This window comes from Oncorhynchus kisutch, linkage group LG16 (assembly GCF_002021735.2).
Source record: "Oncorhynchus kisutch isolate 150728-3 linkage group LG16, Okis_V2, whole genome shotgun sequence".
Classification (NCBI taxonomy): Eukaryota; Metazoa; Chordata; class Actinopteri; order Salmoniformes; family Salmonidae; genus Oncorhynchus; species Oncorhynchus kisutch.
The window spans coordinates 29059219-29079617 of record NC_034189.2 but is presented as its reverse complement, the minus strand read 5'-3'; the positions used below and the strand labels follow the sequence as shown (position 1 = coordinate 29079617).

The 20399-nt window shown below is 44.2% G+C and overlaps 1 protein-coding gene across 7 annotated transcripts in view; it reads right to left on the bottom strand.

The window, feature by feature from the left end:
• Positions 1-666: 666 nt before the first annotated feature.
• The window catches only part of LOC109906761 (EH domain-binding protein 1-like protein 1), a 63107-nt gene continuing 43374 nt past the window's right edge, over positions 667-20399 (bottom strand). For 5 of the 7 annotated variants that reach the window (XM_031792185.1, XM_031792187.1, XM_031792188.1 and 2 more), the window contains 17 exons: positions 15834-20269; positions 15675-15741; positions 14757-14936; positions 13833-14360; positions 11845-13239; positions 9998-11035; positions 8377-8467; positions 7659-7825; positions 7456-7504; positions 6135-6656; positions 5926-5977; positions 5503-5549; positions 5258-5369; positions 5003-5102; positions 4817-4890; positions 3333-3447; positions 667-2646 (listed from right to left, as the gene is read on the bottom strand). In XM_031792185.1, coding sequence (XP_031648045.1) covers positions 2550-2646; positions 3333-3447; positions 4817-4890; positions 5003-5102; positions 5258-5369; positions 5503-5549; positions 5926-5977; positions 6135-6656; positions 7456-7504; positions 7659-7825; positions 8377-8467; positions 9998-11035; positions 11845-13239; positions 13833-14360; positions 14757-14936; positions 15675-15741; positions 15834-20269 — 9070 coding nt within the window. In that variant the 3' untranslated portion in view covers positions 667-2549. The remainder of the gene's footprint in view (positions 2647-3332; positions 3448-4816; positions 4891-5002; positions 5103-5257; positions 5370-5502; positions 5550-5925; positions 5978-6134; positions 6657-7455; positions 7505-7658; positions 7826-8376; positions 8468-9997; positions 11036-11844; positions 13240-13832; positions 14361-14756; positions 14937-15674; positions 15742-15833; positions 20270-20399) is intronic. The other 2 variants (XM_031792189.1, XM_031792190.1) reach the window with 2 other exon arrangements.

Below are 20399 nucleotides of genomic sequence, written 5' to 3'. Positions count from 1 at the left end.
TCAGCCAAGGGAGTGGGCTTACTCACAATTTTGCAGAAGAACACAGTCATGAATAAAGAATGGAACACAGCCTCCGAGAGCAACTTCTCCCAACCATCCAGGAACAGTTTGGTGACGAGCAATGCCTTTTCCAGCATGATGGAACACCTTGCCATAAGGGAAAAGTGATAACTAAGTGGCTCGGGGAACAAAACATCGATATTTTGGGTCCATGGCAAGGAAACTCCCGAGACCCTAATCCCACTGAAAACTTGTGGTCAATCCTCAAGAGGCAGGTAGACAAACAAAACCCCACAAATTCTGACAGACTCCAAGCATTGATTATGCAAGAATGGGCTGCCATCAGTCAGGATGTGGCCCAGAAGTGAATTGACAGCATGCCAGGGTGAATTGCAGAGGTCTTGAAAAAGAAGTGTCAACACTGCAAATATTGACTCTTTGCATCAACTTCATGTAATTGTCAATAAAAGCCTTTGACACGTATGAAATGCTTGTAATTATACTTCAGTATTCCATAGTTACATCTGACAACTGAAGACACTGAAGAAATTAATAATTGTGTCATTCTCAAAACTTCTGGCCACGACTGTATGTATCCACCTTGAAGTGTAAGGATTCATGAATGATTTCCATATAAAAATGTTGCATTAAATAGACGCATTGTGGTTTCTCCAAGTCATCCAAAATAGCTTTTATTTTCCAAACATTACAAATAGTGCAAATGTACGTAACATTAAAACAAACAAAAAAACTTCCCCAAAAAGCTATTTCAGAAAACTCAAAAGCACATTTCTCAAACTCACACAGGGAATAGTAAACATTACCACAGTAACTAACAACAGGGTGGCAGAGGAGGCACAGACTGGAACACAAGTTCAAACACTTCACCGCCAATTTTTTTTTCCACTCTCAGTCAAATGGCATCCCAAAATCACTCAGGACAGAGTCTAGTTTTTACTCTGTTGTGTTGCGCCGCAGAGGTCAAGCTAATATCAACCTCTGGTCCAATCTTGGCCAAATGATAGTAATACTGCAGTAAGGAAGTGCTGGTGTTTTAATCTTAGAATATTTTTCTGCAAAAGTAAAGTTTATTTATTTTTTGACCATGTTAGGGTTAATTGTTTACTGCATACACTTTTGCACATTACATCCTCTGTCATAACCACGTGCATAAGACTATATATAGTAATACTACAAAACATGCATTTGCCTGATGTTTTCTGTTCTGAATATTGCTGTTCTCTAGTATTTTAGATCATTACCTTTTCAGAACCCACAGCTTCTGCGCCAATTCATTGAATTAAATAAAACAACAAAACCCAATCAATGGAAACCAAGACATTACAAGGCTAATGTCACAAAACAGTAACTGAACTCAAACTCACTGCATAAACATATCCAGACCTGGAACAAAGTTCCTACTTCCAGTCATTTAAAAAAAACTGTGGGTCTGGTCAAAAGGCACATTTCACAGGCTGGATCTGTAATATTATCTGTGGAATACCTATTCAATAAATAAAACCATAAATGATTTTGGATAAGTTAAAACGGTTTTGTTCTTTCAGACACCGAGCTGTAGGGTACGAAACTTGCTACCGTATAGACTCCACAGTTCTTTTCCCTTTCCTCCCTACAATCTCCCACTCTGGTTGAGCGTCGGAGCCCTGCAAGTAAACATTTAACATCTTCAATACCAAGACCTTGTCGACAATGTCAGTTTTCTTCTTTCCTCGACATCCGCGTCGATAAACAATCAAGACAACAGATGTTTGCTGTGTGCCGTCTGCACAGGGCAAGCCAACACACTGCAAGAAATAACAATATTGCGATATTTGTTTGGCGCAAGTTGAGTACTTGCCGTCCATCTCTCCATTGTAATTGGCAATAAATCACAGACCGCTCCATGTCAGCTTCATGTAACTGTAGAGGTGAAGACGGGTGAATCAATCCACCTGCTGCATGGGCCTAAAGTTGGTCTTTGTTATACATAGTAACTGGAGTGTGTCCCGTCCATAATATGCCATTCAGTGGAAAATACCTTTTTATACGTAACCCATGAAACAATACACTACTGTAACAGATTCTACAGTAAGGCAACTATCTGGTGATAGGTTAGTTAGGGATATGTCTTTGTGACCCGACGTTAATACACAAAATAACGCCCATACAGTCATAGATTGCACTCACAATGACACGCATCAGCGCACACATTCGCACGCACAAACACAGGTACACACAAACTCTGCATCCATATAGAAAAATATGTGACAAGAAAACCACTTCAATCCAATCAAAACACAATCTGAAGAGCAAAGCGACTGATGATAACCAGTCATAGGTTGGATTGAGGCTCAGTCATATCATGGAGGGGTGTGGGGGGAGGGACGAACATCGTTTTCCGTCCTCTTAGTGCAGTCACATGACACTGTTCTCAATTTCCTCCATGCAGTGTTGATGTCATGAGCCACACACATACAGCATCAGTCCCAAAGTGCACCCAGGTGACCTTCCACAGGGCTGCCTGGTTCAGGTGTGTCCGGCTCCAGGCCTCACTGCAGCACACACTTCTCCTCCTTGCTCTTCTTGCTGTACTTCCTGCGTCTCTGCTCCAGGCCTCTCTCCAGCCTCTCATCCTCCTCCAGAGCCCTAGGCACAGAGGACAGGGAGATAGAACAGTAGTCCCATAGCAAATAGTCACTCTATCGGACTTAGGTTCAACCGTGTGGCAGTGGAAGACAAAGCTCACAAAGACACCTGATATCTCATTCACCCCATCGGATACTGTCACCCCATATATTAACAGATGGGTACACCCGTGGTTTATGTGTAGCAGAGGGTGTCAAGTGTTTTGCTGTGTGTGTTCAGCATGTGTGACTCAGCTGGGCCAGGGGACTGTGTCCCAATTGGCACCCTATTCCCTGTATCGTACACTACTTTTGACCTGGGGCATTTTGGGCTCTAAGTAGTGCACTAAATAGGGCAGGGATCATCAATTAGATTCAGCCGTGGGACGATTTTATCTTGAGCGGATGGTCGGGACCAGAACTTAATTACAAATTATTTGTAGACTGCAAATGGACCGCAGCAAGCCCAAACAGATCAAATATTTGACTAAAACATAATGATTTCAAACCTTGCGTAGAAACTTGTATATGATCACGTGTCTCGCTATTATGTGTGGGAATACTTGGGAACAGATTGCAAAAATTAAAATAACAGCTGTTTTCCTGGTCTTTTTTACAGTATTTTATGTCCAACCATGAATATAAATAAATGTAGTTTTTTTTGCTCATAAACTTGAGGGGCCAAATATGCAGACATGGCTGTCTCACCCTCTCTCCTTGGCATCCATGTCGTGGACCAGCTCGTCCCTCAGGTTGACCAGAGACACCAGCTCCTGCAGTAGCAGCTGCTCCCTGTGCTTATGGGCCGCTGTCTTCTGCCACTCTGGAGGACAGAAAGAAGGGAGTGGAAGAGTGGGAGTGGAGGAGAGGAAGACAGGGAAAGAGTGATACAGGATTGAGGTACAGAGTAGAAAAAGAGTTGTTGCGTTGTCAATGTGCAATTTAGTTCCATGACCAGATTTTTCTTGGATTCTTGGTCTTTCTCCTTTTTTTACTCTATTGGCGTTCACCTTGCTCTAACAACATTCTAATAGCCTGTGAAACATAACAAGAATCTCCTATAGCTTACTTTTAAACTTCTCTTTAAAGATCAATGAAATATATATATTTATTTTTTTTACCCCTTTTTCTCTACCATTTCGTGATATCCAATTGGTAGTTACAGTCTTGTCCCATCGCTGCAACTCCCGTGCGGACTAGAGAGAGGCGAAGTTCGAGAGCCATGCGTCCTCCGAAACACGACCCTGCCAAGCCGGACTGCTTCTTGACACACTGCTCACTTAGCCCGGAAGCCAGCCGCACCAATGTGTCGGAGGAAACACCGTACACCTGGCGACCGTGTCAACATGCACTGCGCCACGCCCGCCACAGGAGTCGCAAGAGCGCGATGGGACAAGGACATCCCAGCCGGGCAAACCCTCCCCTAACCCGGACGACTCTGGGCCAATTGTGCGTCGCGTCATTGGGTCTCTATTGGTCGCGGCCGGCTGCCGCGACCAATAGAACACAGATCTGTATTGACACCTCAAGCACTGCAGTGCCTTAGACCGCTGCGCCACTCGGGAGGACCTCTTTAAAGATCTAGAACCTAATGATGAAACTGGAAGTAAATAAAGGATTCAAATAAATTATGACATTAAAGAAAGGATCACTTCCTCAAACCAACTCGAGGGCAGATATCACTTGGCACAGTTGGTAGGTCTGACTTTTCCAAAGCTTAACGCCATACTTCAGATTTCCTTTGCAGACTCAAAGCTAGAATTTAGCTGCTACATCCATTTTTGGACTTAGAAATTGATGATATATATATATACCCATTGATTCTTGAAGAATAGAACTTATAAATGCCTCGTGAGCTTAGTTCAACTGTCGAACCCCATAAGCGTGTTTTACTCTAATGTTTGTAAACAACGTAAATGTAAAGCCTCAAAGCATGGTTAAAAACTATACATTTGATCTCATGTATGGTCAGTCATTGCATTAATTCGCTCTGTCTATGAATTTGAGAGGGGTTACATTTATCCAGCCCCATCCCTTAGCTTTTTAGACAAACAGGGGAGGGGTGAAAAACAGTGTTATTGTTTCAATTAAGGATTTGAGCTTTAAGACAGATTCTTGCTATTGTATGTCACTATGACCAAAGAGTTGCACCATGAATCTTGTAGCTCAGTATATCGGTACTGCAGTTTTACCTTCAATAGCCATCATGTCTCTCAGTTCTCGGTTCAGCATCTCAAACCTCGTTTCCAGGTTCTGCTCTTCTTGTCTGTGCAGCGGAATAACTTTTGGTTAGATCAATGTCACGGATCTATAATATGTCAGAGTTGTTTAAAGCACAAGGTAATGGTGGAGAACACGGCGGGGATGGTGGATCTTACAGTAGCTGCAGTTGGTCTTGTCTCCTGATGAGGGCGTTCTTCTTGTTGACCAGAGTGAACCACTCCTGAATCAGCTTCTCCTCCTGCATCTTGTCACTACCTACATGTATGGAGACGGAGAGGGCATCATTATAAAGAAGAAGCCTTGAAAATACTGAACATTTATTCAAGGGTATTTTTCTTTCTCTTTCTTCCCTCCCTCCCTCCCTCCCTCCCTCCCTCCCTCCCTCCCTCCCTCCCTCCCTCCCTCATCACCTGACTCCATCAGTCGGCGTAGTCTCCTTTCCACTATGTCTGCCCTGCTGTCAATGTGCTTCTGTTCCGTCTCCAGGGCCTTCATCTCACTCAGTGCATACTGGCTGGCGTCCTGGACGAATGCGCACACGCACACGCACACACACACACACACATACTTCCTTCATATACAGAACATTGGTATTTCCTTGATGCACGTAAGTGTTTATGACAGCGGCAGGCAGGGATTTATGAAAGTGACAGACCTGGCACCCCTCCTCAGCCGATCGTCCTTCTTCACCAGCTTCCCATTCTATATGGAAAATACACACAAGCACAGTGTAAGGAAATACATAGGAGCATAATGCAGTAGCTCCACTGAGCAATTACTAGACGAGCATTAAAGTGGAAAACTAGACTGCAATGGCAATTAGCATAGTGTGATAGACCAAGGACTGATCCTAATGACAGGAAACCATCAAAGTAATTAGAGTGAGTGATGCCAATGCTCAGGGGGTGGATGAGCCAAGTACAGCAAAGAAAACTGTGATGACTTGTGTCTGTACTCTCTCTCTCTCTCTCGCTCTCCTAGCCACTGCACCTCTGATGGGTGTTGGGAAAATGGAAAATGGAGTCTGTGTGGGTGTAAACTCCAATAACATCATACAAAATCAATATACTGTACGTACCTGTTTCTGATTTCCTTCTGGTAGCTCCACCCTCTTCCTGACCTGTAGCAACCTGTAAATACAACAAAGGAATCACTCTCAGAGATGGAGAAAGAGAGATAGATTAAGTGGCAGAAAGTGGAGAGAGAGAGAGAGAGAGAGATAGCAGATAGCAGGTTAAGTGGCAGAAAGTGGAGAGAGGAGCGAGATAGAGATCGTAGGCCACTTACCTCGGGTGTGTCTGCCTCGTCTATTGACCTGCGTTGCGACCGCCGCTTCTTAACCAGATCTGCATCCTTTAGCTGGGAGAACCCAGACTTGGCAGATAAGAAGTGTGTCCTGGGGGGTGCGACGGGGGCCTGGGCCCCTCCTCCTGCCCCTGCAGCCTGTAGCCGTTTGGTTCTAGGGGGCGGGACCACGTCCCCATTGGTGCCCCCCTTAGTGTCACTATACGCCTCTTTCTCTGCAGCGCCTCCATTGGTGTTCATTGTGAGGGTCTCATCTTGGATCCGTTGACAGTAGCGTGCAGCGGCCTCCGGGTCGGGGACCTCCCTGCTCTCCCCGGCCACGCCGTAGCTGGACTCGCTGCTGTCCGCCTCTATGTGCAGCACGCTCAGCTCCTGGCCCAAGAAGTAGGTGCGGATCTGGTTGAGGTAGGTCATGACGATGAGGCGGTCAGGCACGGCCAGGAGGGCCATGTCTGAGGGCCCCATCAGCCGAGAAATGCCCAGCTCAGCAAAGCCGTCGAAAGCCTGGGGGTTAAAGAGGAGATGGGGTGGATGGGTAAAATGCAGTAGTACTTAAGTAAAAATACTTTCAGTTACTACTTAAGTCATTTTTGGGGGGTCTCTGTACTTTACCATTTCTATTTTTGACAACTTTTACTTTTTCTCCACTACATTCCGAACGAAAATAATGTACTTTTACTCCATAAATTTTCAGGACAGAAACATTTACCAATTCACACACCTACAAGAGAACATCCCTGGTCATCCCTACTGCCTCTGATCTGGCGGTCTCACTAACCATAAGTGTTGGAGTGTGCCCCTGGCTATATAAAATAATAAAACAAGAACATCGTGCCGTCTGGTTTGTTTAATATAAGAAATGATTTATACTTTTACTTTTGAGACTTAGACTGTCATGTTTACATGAATTCTGATTATTTCCAGGGATATATCCTGAACATCCTGAAATATATGTAAATATATTTGTTAGAAACTATATTATATTTCCCTTGACGGAGTAATGCAGAATGTAAAAAATGGCTCAACTCACCCCACTCTCCCCTACAGTAAACGCACTCAAAAATGTAAGTATATTTAAAACCAAAAACCTTTACTCAAGTACTATTTTCCTGGGTGACTTTCCCTTTTACTTGACTCATTTTCTATTAGGGTATCTTTGCTTTTGGGTACTTTTTCCACCACTGGTAAAATGTTCAGGTGCTAAACACTTCATGATAATAATTCTAGGCCTAGGAAATGATGGGTTAGCACATTATACTGATTGACTGATTATCACACGCCGAAATAACATGTGGGAAATCACCTTCTTGTTGTTGCGCTTGATGTCATAAGGGTCCAGCATCTCAAAGTTTCTAAGTAGCGAAGAGAGAGAATAAAATCGATACACAAGAACAGGAAACAAGTTAACACAAAAAAATGATCATGATGTCATTTTCAAAGGTTAAAGAAACCATAACATAATGCCTGTTTATGTTCATGTCTAAGCTCTCCACAGACGGTACCTACATCCTGTCCGGGTGGAAGTGGTGTAGAAGGGCACAGAAGGCCAGGCCGTTCCTCCAGGATGTGCTGAAGTTAGTGATCTTGACCCCCTTGTGTTCTTTGGTGGCCTCCTGACACCACTCCAGTAGTGACTGGCTGGAAGTGACCAGGCCAGGACTGGCCATGAGGCCCTAAAACAACACAAGATCAAATATAATAGGTCAATTCGGAGTTAAATCTAGGTGGCACTTCATTTTATGGTATAGAAATGACCAGGTATCACACAGCAATAACTTTTTAAAAAAGTGTTGTTTTGTCATTGACAAAATTGACAGTTATGATGATGGTGGTAAGGAGTCAACATTTATGATGGTGGTAAGGAGTCAACATTTATGATGGTGTTACGGGTAAACATTTATGATGGTGGTAAGGATAAACATTTATGATGGTGGTAAGGAGTCAACATTTATGATGGTGGTAAGGAGTCAACATTTATGATGGTGGTAAGGAGTCAACATTTATGATGGTGGTAAGGAGTCAACATTTATGATGGTGGTAAGGAGTCAACATTTATGATGGTGTTACAGGTAAACATTTATGATGGTGGTAAGGAGTCAACATTTATGATGGTGCTACGGGTAAACATTTATGATGGTGGTAAGGGTAAACATTTCATAAGTCAATGATGAAACAAAATGGATGGTGGAAGATTGGTCAACTGATACGACTATAAACAGCGTACTTCTGGAGAAGCAGCACTGTCTTGACCCATTTCCTGAGAGTTTGCAGCTCTGCGTTCAGGCGTTGTTGGCTCCTCTGCTGCCTCCTGCTGCCTAAAAAGAGAATGGCAGGGATTTAATATGACTTGACTACGCAGCAACAATGTTTTGCTCTGGATTTTGTTCCTCAAATTGTTTAGTAGCAACACATTTAAAACAATTGCAATGGATGAAATATATGGCATAATCTCAATCATTTCATTTTCATGCAAGCATAGTAGCAGTAGAATTATAAACAACTAGGGGAGAGAGTGGTAAGTTGAGCTAAAGGGGTAAGTTGAGTCACCCTTGTTTCTAATCATTATACCAAAGATTTAGGAAGAGGTCATCATTCCATGGAGTACGTGAAGAAAGAACTCACATGGGAAAAAGTGCAAAGCAAGTTAGGATTCCCACTAAGACTAATTTATTGCATTAGAGGTTTCATGGCGCTTGTATCTAAACCAAAAGGAGATCTTTAAAGATCAGTTGGGGTAGCTTCAATATGCGATCCGTATGAAAGTGCATCCTTGAAGCTGTATGGGAAAATATAGTCAAAATGTATGTTGAGCCAATAGCCATGGTTGGGGTAAATTGAGCCAATGGTTGAGTCAATAGCCGTGGTTGGGGTAAATTGAGCCAATGGTTGAGCCAATAGCCATGGTTGGGGTAAATTGAGCCAATGGTTGAGCCAATAGCCATGGTTGGGGTAAATTGAGCCAATGGTTGAGCCAATAGCCATGGTTGGGGTAAATTGAGCCAATGGTTGAGCCAATAGCCATGGTTGGGGTAAATTGAGCCAATGGTTGAGCCAATAGCCATGGTTGGGGTAAATTGAGCCAATGGTTGAGCCAATAGCCATGGTTGGGGTAAATTGAGCCAATGATTGAGCCAATAGCCATGGTTTGGGTAAATTGAGCCAATGGTTGAGCCATTGGCAAGTGTTTTCTTCCCAGACATAATGCAAAGCATTATCACTGGAGTATGAGGTAACAACAGGGCCTGGCTTATAAGTTGTTGTTTTTTAAGTACAAAGTGTTTGTTCGGTGTTAAGCCTGTGTTAAAAGATGCTTAAAATGATTAAAAGACAAAAAGCTATTTTTGATTGTGTTGAATTGTGTTTGGGAGATAAAGATAGACATGATTTCAAAAAGGTAGTGGTAATATTTCATTCAGTACAGACATTCGTAGGCGGCTTGATTTACCCCGTTCCCACGGCTCAACTTACCCCGTTCCCACGGCTCAACTTACCCCGTCCCACGGCTCAACTTACCCCGTCCCACGGCTCAACTTACCCCGTCCCACGGCTCAACTTACCCCATACCGGAGTAAGTTGTGCCAAATTACCACTTTTTTGGACAAGCTATGTTTTCAAAACGGTCATGTTTACATGAATTCTGATTATTTCCAGGGATACTCAACATCCTGAAATATATGTAAATATCTTTGTTAGAAATAATACATTATTTCCCTTGACGGAGTGATGCTGATCGTTAATGTCTAAACTTACCCCACTCTCCCCTACATGTAAATGTACTAAAAAAAATGTAAACACGTCACGCAACCACTCTTTTGCACATGTGTGTCCAACATAACATACAGTACCTCTCTTCATCTAAGCCTCTGGCAGCTACGTCTACTGACTCAAAGCCAAAGTCCGCCTCTTCAACCCCCATGTATTTTCTCTCCATCTTCTCTGTCTCTTTGGCTCCCTTAACATGTAACCAGTCGTCCTCAGCTGGTGTAGCAGTGGTTGGAGAGGTCTGGTCAAGAACTTCTGCCTCTGATCCCCTCTCAATGTCCTCACTAACAGTGTCTGCGAAGAACTTAGGGGTTTCTGTGAAGGACTCAGTGGCAATGGCAGTATCTGTAAAGGTCAAGCTCTCCATGCTCTCCTCCAGTCCCTTCTCAAAGACAGGTTCTGCCTCTGAACCCCTCTCAATGTCCTCACTTACAGTATCTGTGAAAGCCACAGTGACCATAGCGGTATCTGTGAAGGTCCAGCTCTCCCCACTCTCCTCCAGTCCCTTTTCACAGACAATAACTTCTGGTGATATCTCCTCTGAGTGAAGAATTGTGACAAAGCTCCCTTCGGAGACCATGCTTGAGGTTAATGATATTGAACCCTCTGTGGCTTCCTGACTGGTGACTTGTTTGTCTTCCTGAGAGAGAGACAACGAGCCCTCAAGGGAATCGGTCTGCCTAGTGAATGAGGAGTCCATTAAAGGAGTTCCATCGGAGAAAGAGGAACTGAGGCGTTTTTTCGAGCGCGGAACTGGAACAGGCACGCTTGATTGTTCTATGTTTAGTCTACTCCTCCTCCTACGCAGAGGAGCAACCACCACTTCACCAGATGCTGCAGGCTGGCACCCAGGGGGTACGGGAGGAAGACTACTGCTCCTCTTGCTGCGTAGAGGTGGTTCCAGCACAGAGGCTGAGGCTGCAAGTGAACGTCCTCTCTCTCTGGTAGAATCGTTGTCATCCCCACTAGAGGCATGCCAGGTCTTTGGTCTGGTAGCATCTAAATGGACAGGTGGGGTCGGGTCTCGTTTCCCACGAGGCTTTGGGACTGGTAAGTACTCCTGCTTGTCCTCAGTCTTTACTTCTGGCGCAGTGTCCTCTGTCGATACCTTCTGAGCTGCACTGTAATGGAAAACTGTAATTTATGCGCTAATTTGGGGTATTATCAACAGTAAAATACTGTGAAGCATGACACTGCAGTTATACTGTAAATTATGGTGCATTGTGGGAAAGTGTTGTGGGTGGGGAAATAATTGGTGTATTTTGAATGGTACTGTAATTCCATTCCAAAGAATACAGTACCGTACTGTATTTTGGGAGCGCCAAAAACCTTTTGACCACTAGTGGGTGCATGGTATTGTTGTTTCTGGCTCATTAACATATTTTGAGGCATGTCTTGTAAGAGGCTATATTTTTTGCACCTGTTAGAGAGAGCTGTACCAATTGAACTGGTATGTGGTAGTAGTGCCCCATCAAATTAAAATATATAGGGGACAGGATTGGAGTTGCAACAAGTCTTAAACCTTTAATGGTTGAGCATTTTGCCTTGTCCTTTTGGTCTGTTTTGCCCTGTAGTCATAGCCTGTTTAGAAGCCTTTGTTAAGGCCTCTAGAAGTGGAAGTGATATGAAACACCAAATATTTATTTGATATGTTGCGATATATAGACACATTACCTAGCAGCCAACCTGCTCGCACCAATCCCATGTAATTACAGTAAAATCATGTGAAATACAAACCCCAATCCCCACAATGAATTTCATTCTCCCCTCCATCCATCCATTCATTCATCCATTCGATTATGGCAGCATTGACTTTTTTTTCACGGTATAATACAGTCAATTCTACGGTATTGTATGGTATGTCATTGTACAGTAATTGCTGTGATACTGTTTTAAGATTACAGCTGCAATATGAAATACATGAACTTACTTGTCAATGAGCGGCCTATAGATTACTGTCAAATTCACGGCAACCCCTTCAAAGTGTGGCTTATCTTCAACTGGCTCAGTGGCCATTTCTGTGACTTTCTGAGACTGCATCTCAGTCTCAACCTTTTCAATCGAGTCTATCATCAGATCCTCTATCTGGGATGGTGCTGCAGACCCCTGGTTGGCAGCATTCAGGGCCTCTACAACCACATCTTCTGCTTTGCCTGATTCCACGTGGGGAGAATTTGTTTTCTTGCTGCGCCTTGGCGGGGCTATTTTTCGGATGATGAGGAGGGGGGCAGTCTCTCTCACACCAAAGTCCGTGTACGACTCTGTCGGTACATGATCTGGTGTCAGGGGAACAGTTGTGACCTGACCAGTAGCACTCTCTAAATCGTCAGCTTTCTGTCGATGTTCGGTAGAGAAAGACGCTTTCCTTGTGCGCTGAGGTGGAATCAGCTTGGTGACGGCCTGGGCAATCAAATTCTCTGGCTCATCAGCCTTCTGAGTTGGCTGTGGTAGAATCAGTTCAGTGGCTCCCTGGCCAAGTTTCTCTGAAGGTTCTGCACTGGAGGCTCTAGAGGTTCTCCTTGGGCGCGGAGGTGGGACCAGGCTAGTTGCCTGTGTTGATGTGTCTTTAGTGAAGCTTTCCTTTCTCCTCAAAGGTCGGTGTGGAGACTCTGCTGGAAGACTACGCTCTCTTTTCTTAGTACGGCAAGTAGGGACCACTTCTGTGTGCGCCTGGACAGGGGCCTCAGCTTTCTGTTGGGGCTCTGTTGAAAGACTACGGTCTCTTTTACTGCCAGGCCGTGATGGGACCACCTGAGGAGCTGCCTGGGTAGCGAAACCCTTCTGACCATCAGCTTTCTCTTGAGGTTCTGTTAGAAGATTACTGTCTTTTCTCTTCGGACAGCAGGAAGTGACTACATCAATGGGCTTCTGTGCAGACACATTCTCAGATTTTTGTTTGCGCTCTGGACTGAGGCTGTCTTTTCTCCTTAGAGGCTGTGAAGGGACTACATTAAATACAATCCCTTGATCATCAGCTTCCTGTTGAGTTTCTGGAGGAAGACTTCCCTCTTTTTTCTTCACACGATGAGGAGCGACCAGTTTAGTTGTTACCTGTGCAGCGACATCCTGGGTAGTCACACTTCCTTGGCCATCTGCTTTTTGTTGAGACTCTCGTGGAAGGGATCTTTTTTTCTTTCTGCCTCTCTGAGGGGGGGCAACTTCTGATTGTGTTTCAACTGAGGTGACTGGGGTGACAGTCTGATCATCAGAGGGTTTATCTGGTATGGGTACTATATATTCTTCAGACTTGTCCTCTACCAGCAACTTGTCTGCAGTAGGTTGTGAGGTAGGGCCGGAGGCTTCTTCTGTGATTGTGTGTTGGGGGCTTAAAGAAAAAAAAATACAGTCATGACTCAGGTCTTGCTATAGAATTAGATTCCATTCCAGGCATAACTTCTCACTTTAAACAACTTTTTTCTGTTTAATTATATTATCCAAAAAAACAACCTTTCAACAATGATTTTTCACAAAAGCCACATTCCATAAGCCAGCAAATGACTAAATAGAGACAGTTGCATACCCAAGTCCACAGAGGAGACACTGAATTGTTACAAGAGAACAACTCAACACAGTGACCAGTATTAACTCATACAAATCGTCCATGTTCCTTTGCTTAAATTACAAACATGCGCTCACACACATATATTTGTTACGCGTCTGACATAGCAGCATAAACACTGCAAAAGACACTGACGACCTGGACCCACAAACAAGTGTCTTAAGCGTCAAGAAGCAGCTTAAACCCATCCAACATTCTGTACTGTAGACTTGTCCATCACAGTTCACTGAGTAGCAAGCATTGCTGAGCAAAACATTATGCGAACAAGAGACAATGTTACAACTGCAAGTAAACGAATTTGGATTCTCAAGCCGTGCAGGCAAATAGTTCCGAGACGGGTTTGCTGCCATGACACTCACCCCTTGTCCAGGTGTGATGAAGGTGATAATTCTGTCTCGATCGGTGACCTTGCTGAAAAAACTTCAACATCATCCTGCACTTTGAATGTTGACTTCTCCCCTATTTGTGCCCATGAGTCAAGGGTAACCTCTTCTTCCCCAGTTACCACAAACTCTCCTCTGGAGATCTCAGTAAGGTCAGCCTCCGTCAACGGCGGCCATTTTCTCATACTGCTTGGGCCTTCGACTCCAATGAACCCATCCTCACTGTCTTGTCTCACTGCCGATGGAGAGTTGGATTGCTTGTCTTCCACCGTCAACAAGGATGGCTCAGGTGTGGTTGGGAGCTCTATAGTTGGATTGGTTTCACCCTCAACATGCGGTGCCTCTCCAGACACTGCTTCCTGAACAAGGATAGATATATCTGGGACAGGATCAGAGGAGCTCTCTGATGGGACTGCACTGTCCTCTGGATCCACAACACCACTGTCTACAGCTTCTGTTGGAGGTGAACCAGACGGACCCAAAATGGCTGCTACTGTTTCATAACTGTGAGAGAGGGATACTAACAGTAAGTGAGGGATTGAACCCTAAAACAAGAGTGATACACATTTGGAGCATGCCAACCATACACAAAGTCTCAAGTCTCCTCAGAAATCAAGGCGAATAAACACAGATCGCTCAAACTTCAATCATCAAGAAATGGATTTTATTAATCGCATACGAAAGTTGCTCAAAGTTCTAAAATTGAACCAAACGGTGATTTTTCAATCCATGATGAAGATCAAAAATAGAAAATGCCATCACATGCAAACAGAAATCTAAACAACTCTAGTGAACATGATGGTGATACTGGTGAATATAATGACTCATGAGTCAGAATGCTTCTACTTTCTAAAAAGAAAAAACACTACACATTTTGCCTCACACCAATCTCCCACTTACCCTCTGGAGAAGACATCAACAATATTCTGTAGAAGGCCAGAGGCCTCCTCTGGCTTCTCTGCCACAGAACCATCAGCCTCCAGCACCTCCCACCCCAAGACTAGCTCTGGTTCTGACACTGCTGAGGGCTTTGGGATCTCCTCAGGTGTGGACTTCTCTATTTGTGGGCTGCTGAGGACACTAACATGAGAGGTGAACATTGAAAAGAACATCCCCACAGAATCCATGCCACACACAGAAAAACACACAGTCGTTGGCATGCACCACAATGACTCACCCGTCACAAATTCAGTAAGAATTTCAATCCATAATTATTGACCGCCATGTAAGAGGCTCACAGACCTAAAACGCATCTCAGATGCAGAGCATCTTGAAAATGACCAAAAGCCATGCAGTCTTTAAAACTAACTTTTCAGTGTTTCCAGATTCCTATGAAATATGACCTAGAATGAATTACAATAAGAGTGAAATAGTTTTCCTTCCAAAAATGATAATTACGTATGTTATAAAGCAGCTTTTCTCTGTTGGAATGGTATGGGCGTATCCCAACAACAGAATGGTGTGTACCGGTCATAGAAAATATTCATGCGAGTAGACCGCTGATTGGCCAGCTCATAGCAAGCACTTTTGAAACAGTCTGTTTGAGATAGAAGTTACCAGTGGGATTTTTCTCTCTCTCATTTATGCTTTGGCCACAAATACGATTATAAGATCAGTCGACAACATTATTTGGGTTTGAGTCAACAGAATATTCACTTTTCAAAGTGAGATTTACCCTGGACAGTTAGTTCAGAGATTTTCCAGAGCTCAAATACCTGGCTTTCCAGTGGCCATGGCAGACCAAATAAGACAAACAACAACACATCACTACCACTACCACTGCAATCCATGCAGAAAGTCATATGCTCAAACACTTACCCCTTATCTAGAACATACTCTGCTGGTTCTCCAGCAACCTCTTTCTCCTTTGTCTGCATACTTGTCTCTTAAAAACCAAAAGCAAAATAATGTTGCTTTCCACTTGCAATGTGAGTCACTGGAAATAGAATATGACATTCTTAACCACACACGTCTTACCATGTGCCTCTACAGACTCTGGACTGTGAGGGGGCACAGATGGAAAACCAGGAACGCTTGCTGCCTCGGGGCAAGATGGTGCCAGTGCAACCATAGTTTTAAGGCCTTCATCTCCAACTGCACTGCCTAGGTCAGGCTTGGAAAGTACAGTATCTTCTGACCTATCCTTCAAGGGTTTTTCATACAATGGCTGCATAGAACTCACAGATTCTTCTCCCCGGGCCAGAGCTAATTCAATTGGCTGTCTAGAAGGTAATCCAGCTACTGTCGATTCATTTGTACAAGATGGGTGTAGAGCAGACATGGTTTGTTCTTCCATTGCTTTAGGTTGTGGTAAGGACAGGAACCCAGGAGTGAGACTCTCACGTGCCACTATATTTTTCATATTTCCTTTGAATTCTGCTGATCTATCTTGGATTCTTATGGTCTCATCTTTCAGTGTCTTCTCAAACAGAGGCTTCTGTTCAACCTGCGAATTTCCTGTCGGGACTTTGGCCGTAGTTGGCAAACCTGGTAGACTGGAGATTTTGGGGCACGATTGTGTGAAATCCACACTATTTACTTCCTTCTTAGGTTGTGGTGCAGAGGGGAAGCTAGGAATCCCGGCTGCTTCTGTGCAACATGGCACCAAAGCAACCATTGCTCTTGTTTTGTCAATGTCTTCTTTTGATCCATCTTCTGGGAGAATGTTTTCTTCTTTCTTCTCCAAGAGCTCAAACATAGGCTTGGGGTCTAAATATGTAGCCCCCTCAGTGGATGCAAAACCAGGGTGACTGGAAACTTTAGGGAAAGTGGGCACAAGACTCAACATACTTATATCTACCTCAGCTTTGGGATGTGGTGCAGAGGGGAAGCCAGGAATACTTGCTGCAGTAGGGCATGATGGTACCAGATCCACCATTCCTTTCATTTCTTGTTTGTCTTTTTCTGATATTTCCATTAATAAAATCAGCTTCTTCATTTGCTTCTCCCATAATGGTTGATGCTCCTTGGGTGGAGCTGTGTGCCAATCTTTTCCTTCAATTTGCTGATTGGATGGGAAACCTGCAATACTGGAGACATTTGGACATGAAAGACAGATGATACTTGGTCCATAATATACCTCTTTGGGTTGTGGTACAGATGGGAAACCAGGGGTACGAGCCACTTTCGGACAAGATGGTACCAGAAATACTATTCCTTTCATCTCGGCTTTGTCTATTTCTGATCTTTCCGTTATCACAACTGGCTTCACCTCCATGTGCTTCTCCCATAATGGCTGATGATCCTCAGGCAGATCTGTGTGCCAATAATGTTTGTCAGTTCGCTGACGGGATGGGAAACCTGCAATACTGGAGACCTTTGGACACAATGGCAGAAGGTTGACAATACTTGGCCCATAATAGACCTCTTTGGGTTGCGGTACAGATGGGAAACCAGGCACCAGAGACATTTTCGGACAGGATGGAACCAGAGCCACTATTCCTTTCATACTTTCTTTGTCTATTTCTGATCTTTCCATTATAACAACAGGCTTCACCATCATTTGCTTCTCCCATAATGGCTGATGATCCTCAGGCAGATCTGTGTGCCAATCTTTGCTGTCAGTTTGCTGACGGGATGGGAAACCTGCAATACTGGAGACTTTTGGACACAATGGAAGAAGGTTGACAATACTTGGCCCATAATAGACCTCTTTGGGTTGCGGTACAGATGGGAAACCAGGCACCAGAGACATTTTTGGACAGGATGGAACCAGAGCCACTATTCCTTTCATACTTTCTTTGTCTATTTCTGATCTTTCCATTATAACAACAGGCTTCACCTTCATTTGCTTCTCCCATAATGGCTGATGATCCTCAGGCAGATCTGTGTGCCAATCTTTGCTGTCAGTTTGCTGACGGGATGGGAAACCTGCAATACTGGAGACTTTTGGACATGATAGACCGATCATACTTGGCCCATAATATACTACTTTGGGTTGTGGTACAGATGGGAAACCAGGGATACGAGCCACTTTCGGACAAGATGGTACCAGAGCCAACATTTCATTCATATCTTGTTTCTGTTTTTCTGATATTTCCATCAATAACATCATCTTCTTCTTCATTTGCTTCTCCCATAATGGCTGATGATACTCAGGCTGATCTGTGTGCCAATCTTTTCTGTCAGTTTGCTGACGGGATGGGAAACCGGCAATACGGGAGACTTTTGGACATGATAGACGGATCATGCTTGGCCCATAATAGACCTCTTTGGGTTGCGGTACAGTTGGGAAACCAGGCACCAGAGACATTTTTGGACAGGATGGAACCAGAGCCACTATTCCTTTCATACTTTCTTTGTCTATTTCTGATCTTTCCATTATAACAACAGGCTTCGCCTTCATTTTCTTCTCCCATAATGGCTGATGATCCTCTGGCAGATCTGTGTGCCAATCTTTGCTGTCAGTTCGCTGACGGGATGGGAAACCTGCAATACTGGAGACTTTTGGACACAATGGAAGAAGGTTGACAATACTTGGCCCATAATATACTACTTTGGGTTGTGGTACAGATGGGAAACCAGGGATACGAGCCACTTTCGGACAAGATGGTACCAGAGCCAACATTTCTTTCATATCTTGTTTCTGTTTTTCTGATATTTCCATCAATAACATCATCTTCTTCTTCATCTGCTTCTCCCATAATGGCTGATGATCCTCGGGCAGATCTGTGTGCCAATCTTTTCTGTTAGTTTGCTGATGGGATGGGAAACCTGCAATACTGGAGACTTTTGGACATGATAGACTGACAATACTTGGCCCATAATAGACCTCTTTGGGTTGTGATACAGATGGGAAACCAGGAGTGCGAGCCACTTTGGGACAAGATGGTACCAGAGCCACAATTCCTTTCGTCTTGGCTTGGTCTTTTTCTGACGTTTCCATTTTCAAAACTGGGTTCACCTTCATTTGCTTCTCCCAAAATGGCTGATGATCCTGGGGCAGATCTGTGTGCCAATCTTTTCTGTCAGTTTGCTGACGAGATGGGAAACCTGCAATACTGGAGACTTTTGGACACAATGAAAGAAGGCTGAGTATAGTTGGCTCAAAATATATATCTTGGGGTTGCGGTACAGAGGGGAAGCCAGGAATCATGGATGCTTCTGGGCAACATGGCACCAATGCAAACTTTGCTTTCATTTTTTCAATGTCTTCCTTCCTAAATTTGTCTTTTGGAAAAACTTCTTCTTTCTTACTCTTCTGCAAGTGCTCAAACATAGGCTTGGGGTCAACAAGCCACTCTAATGTTGTAATCCCCTCAGTAGATGTGAAACCAGGGAGACAGGAAACTTCAGGGAAAGTGGGAAGACTCAACATATTGGGTTGTGGTGCAGACGGGAAGCCAGGGATCCTTGCAGCGTCAGGACATGAAGGCCGCATTGAAAAGTTGGTTTTAATTTCCTCTTTGTCTACCTTTAAGCTGTCAATAATGACTTTCCTATCCATTAACGGTATCTTGAACAATGAGCTCTGATCAACAACCCACCCTGCTTCCCTATCCTTCTCAATGGATGGAAAACCAGGGAGACTAGAAACTTTAGGGCAGGAGGGAACAAGATTCACACTACTTGTCCCCACTTCAGCTTCTGGATGTGGTACAGAGGGGAAACCAGGAATCAGGGATGGTTTTGGGCAACATGGCATCAAAGCAACCATTGCTTTCATTTTTTCACTGTCTTCTTTTGATCTGTCCTTTGGAAAAACAGTTTCTTCTTCTTTCTTCTTCTTTTTCTCCAAGTGCTCAAACATATGCTTAGGGTCAACAAGCCACTCTAATGTTGCAGCCCCCTCAGTGGATGCGAAACCCGGGAGACTGGATACTTTAGGACAAGCGGGCACAAGACTCAACATACTTAGATCTACCTCAGCTTTGGGGTGTGGTGCAGAGGGGAAGCCGGGAATACTTTCTGCAGTAGGGCACGATGGCTCCACAGTCACCATGTGTTTCATTAGCTCTTCTTGTAATCTGTCCAAATGTGGACTGGACCTAATGGTCACCCCTTCTTTCCCCTTCACTGTCTTCTCACAAATTGCCTCAGTGTTGACTGTACACTCCTCTACCTGACTTTCAAGAGAAGGGAATGTGAGTGTGCCAGCCACTCTTGGCATTAGATCTGCCATGTTAGGTTCCCTCTCTACCTCGACTTCTTTGGACAGATGTGTAGACGGAAAGCCTGGAATGCTGGCAGTTCTTGGGCAAGATGGGACTATATCTGCCATAAATCTCACCATGTCTCTCTCCTCTTTTGATCTATCCATGGCCAGCTGTGGACCGTCCTTTGTTGGTTTCTCCCATAATATGCTCGTGTCCACTGGGAAGTCTTCCAATTGAGCCTCTGAAAAGGACGCTTGAGTGGATGGAAACCCTGGTGCACTGGCAACTCTTGGTGATGATGAAGCCATATTTTGAGGTCTGAGGAGAGGGTAAACCAAGGTCAGAGGTGACTATAACAACCATGAAAGCAGCGTTTTCAACTAAGAACAAAGCAATCAATAGGAAATGACCATCTAAAACAATCACACACAAACCAAAACTCATGCTC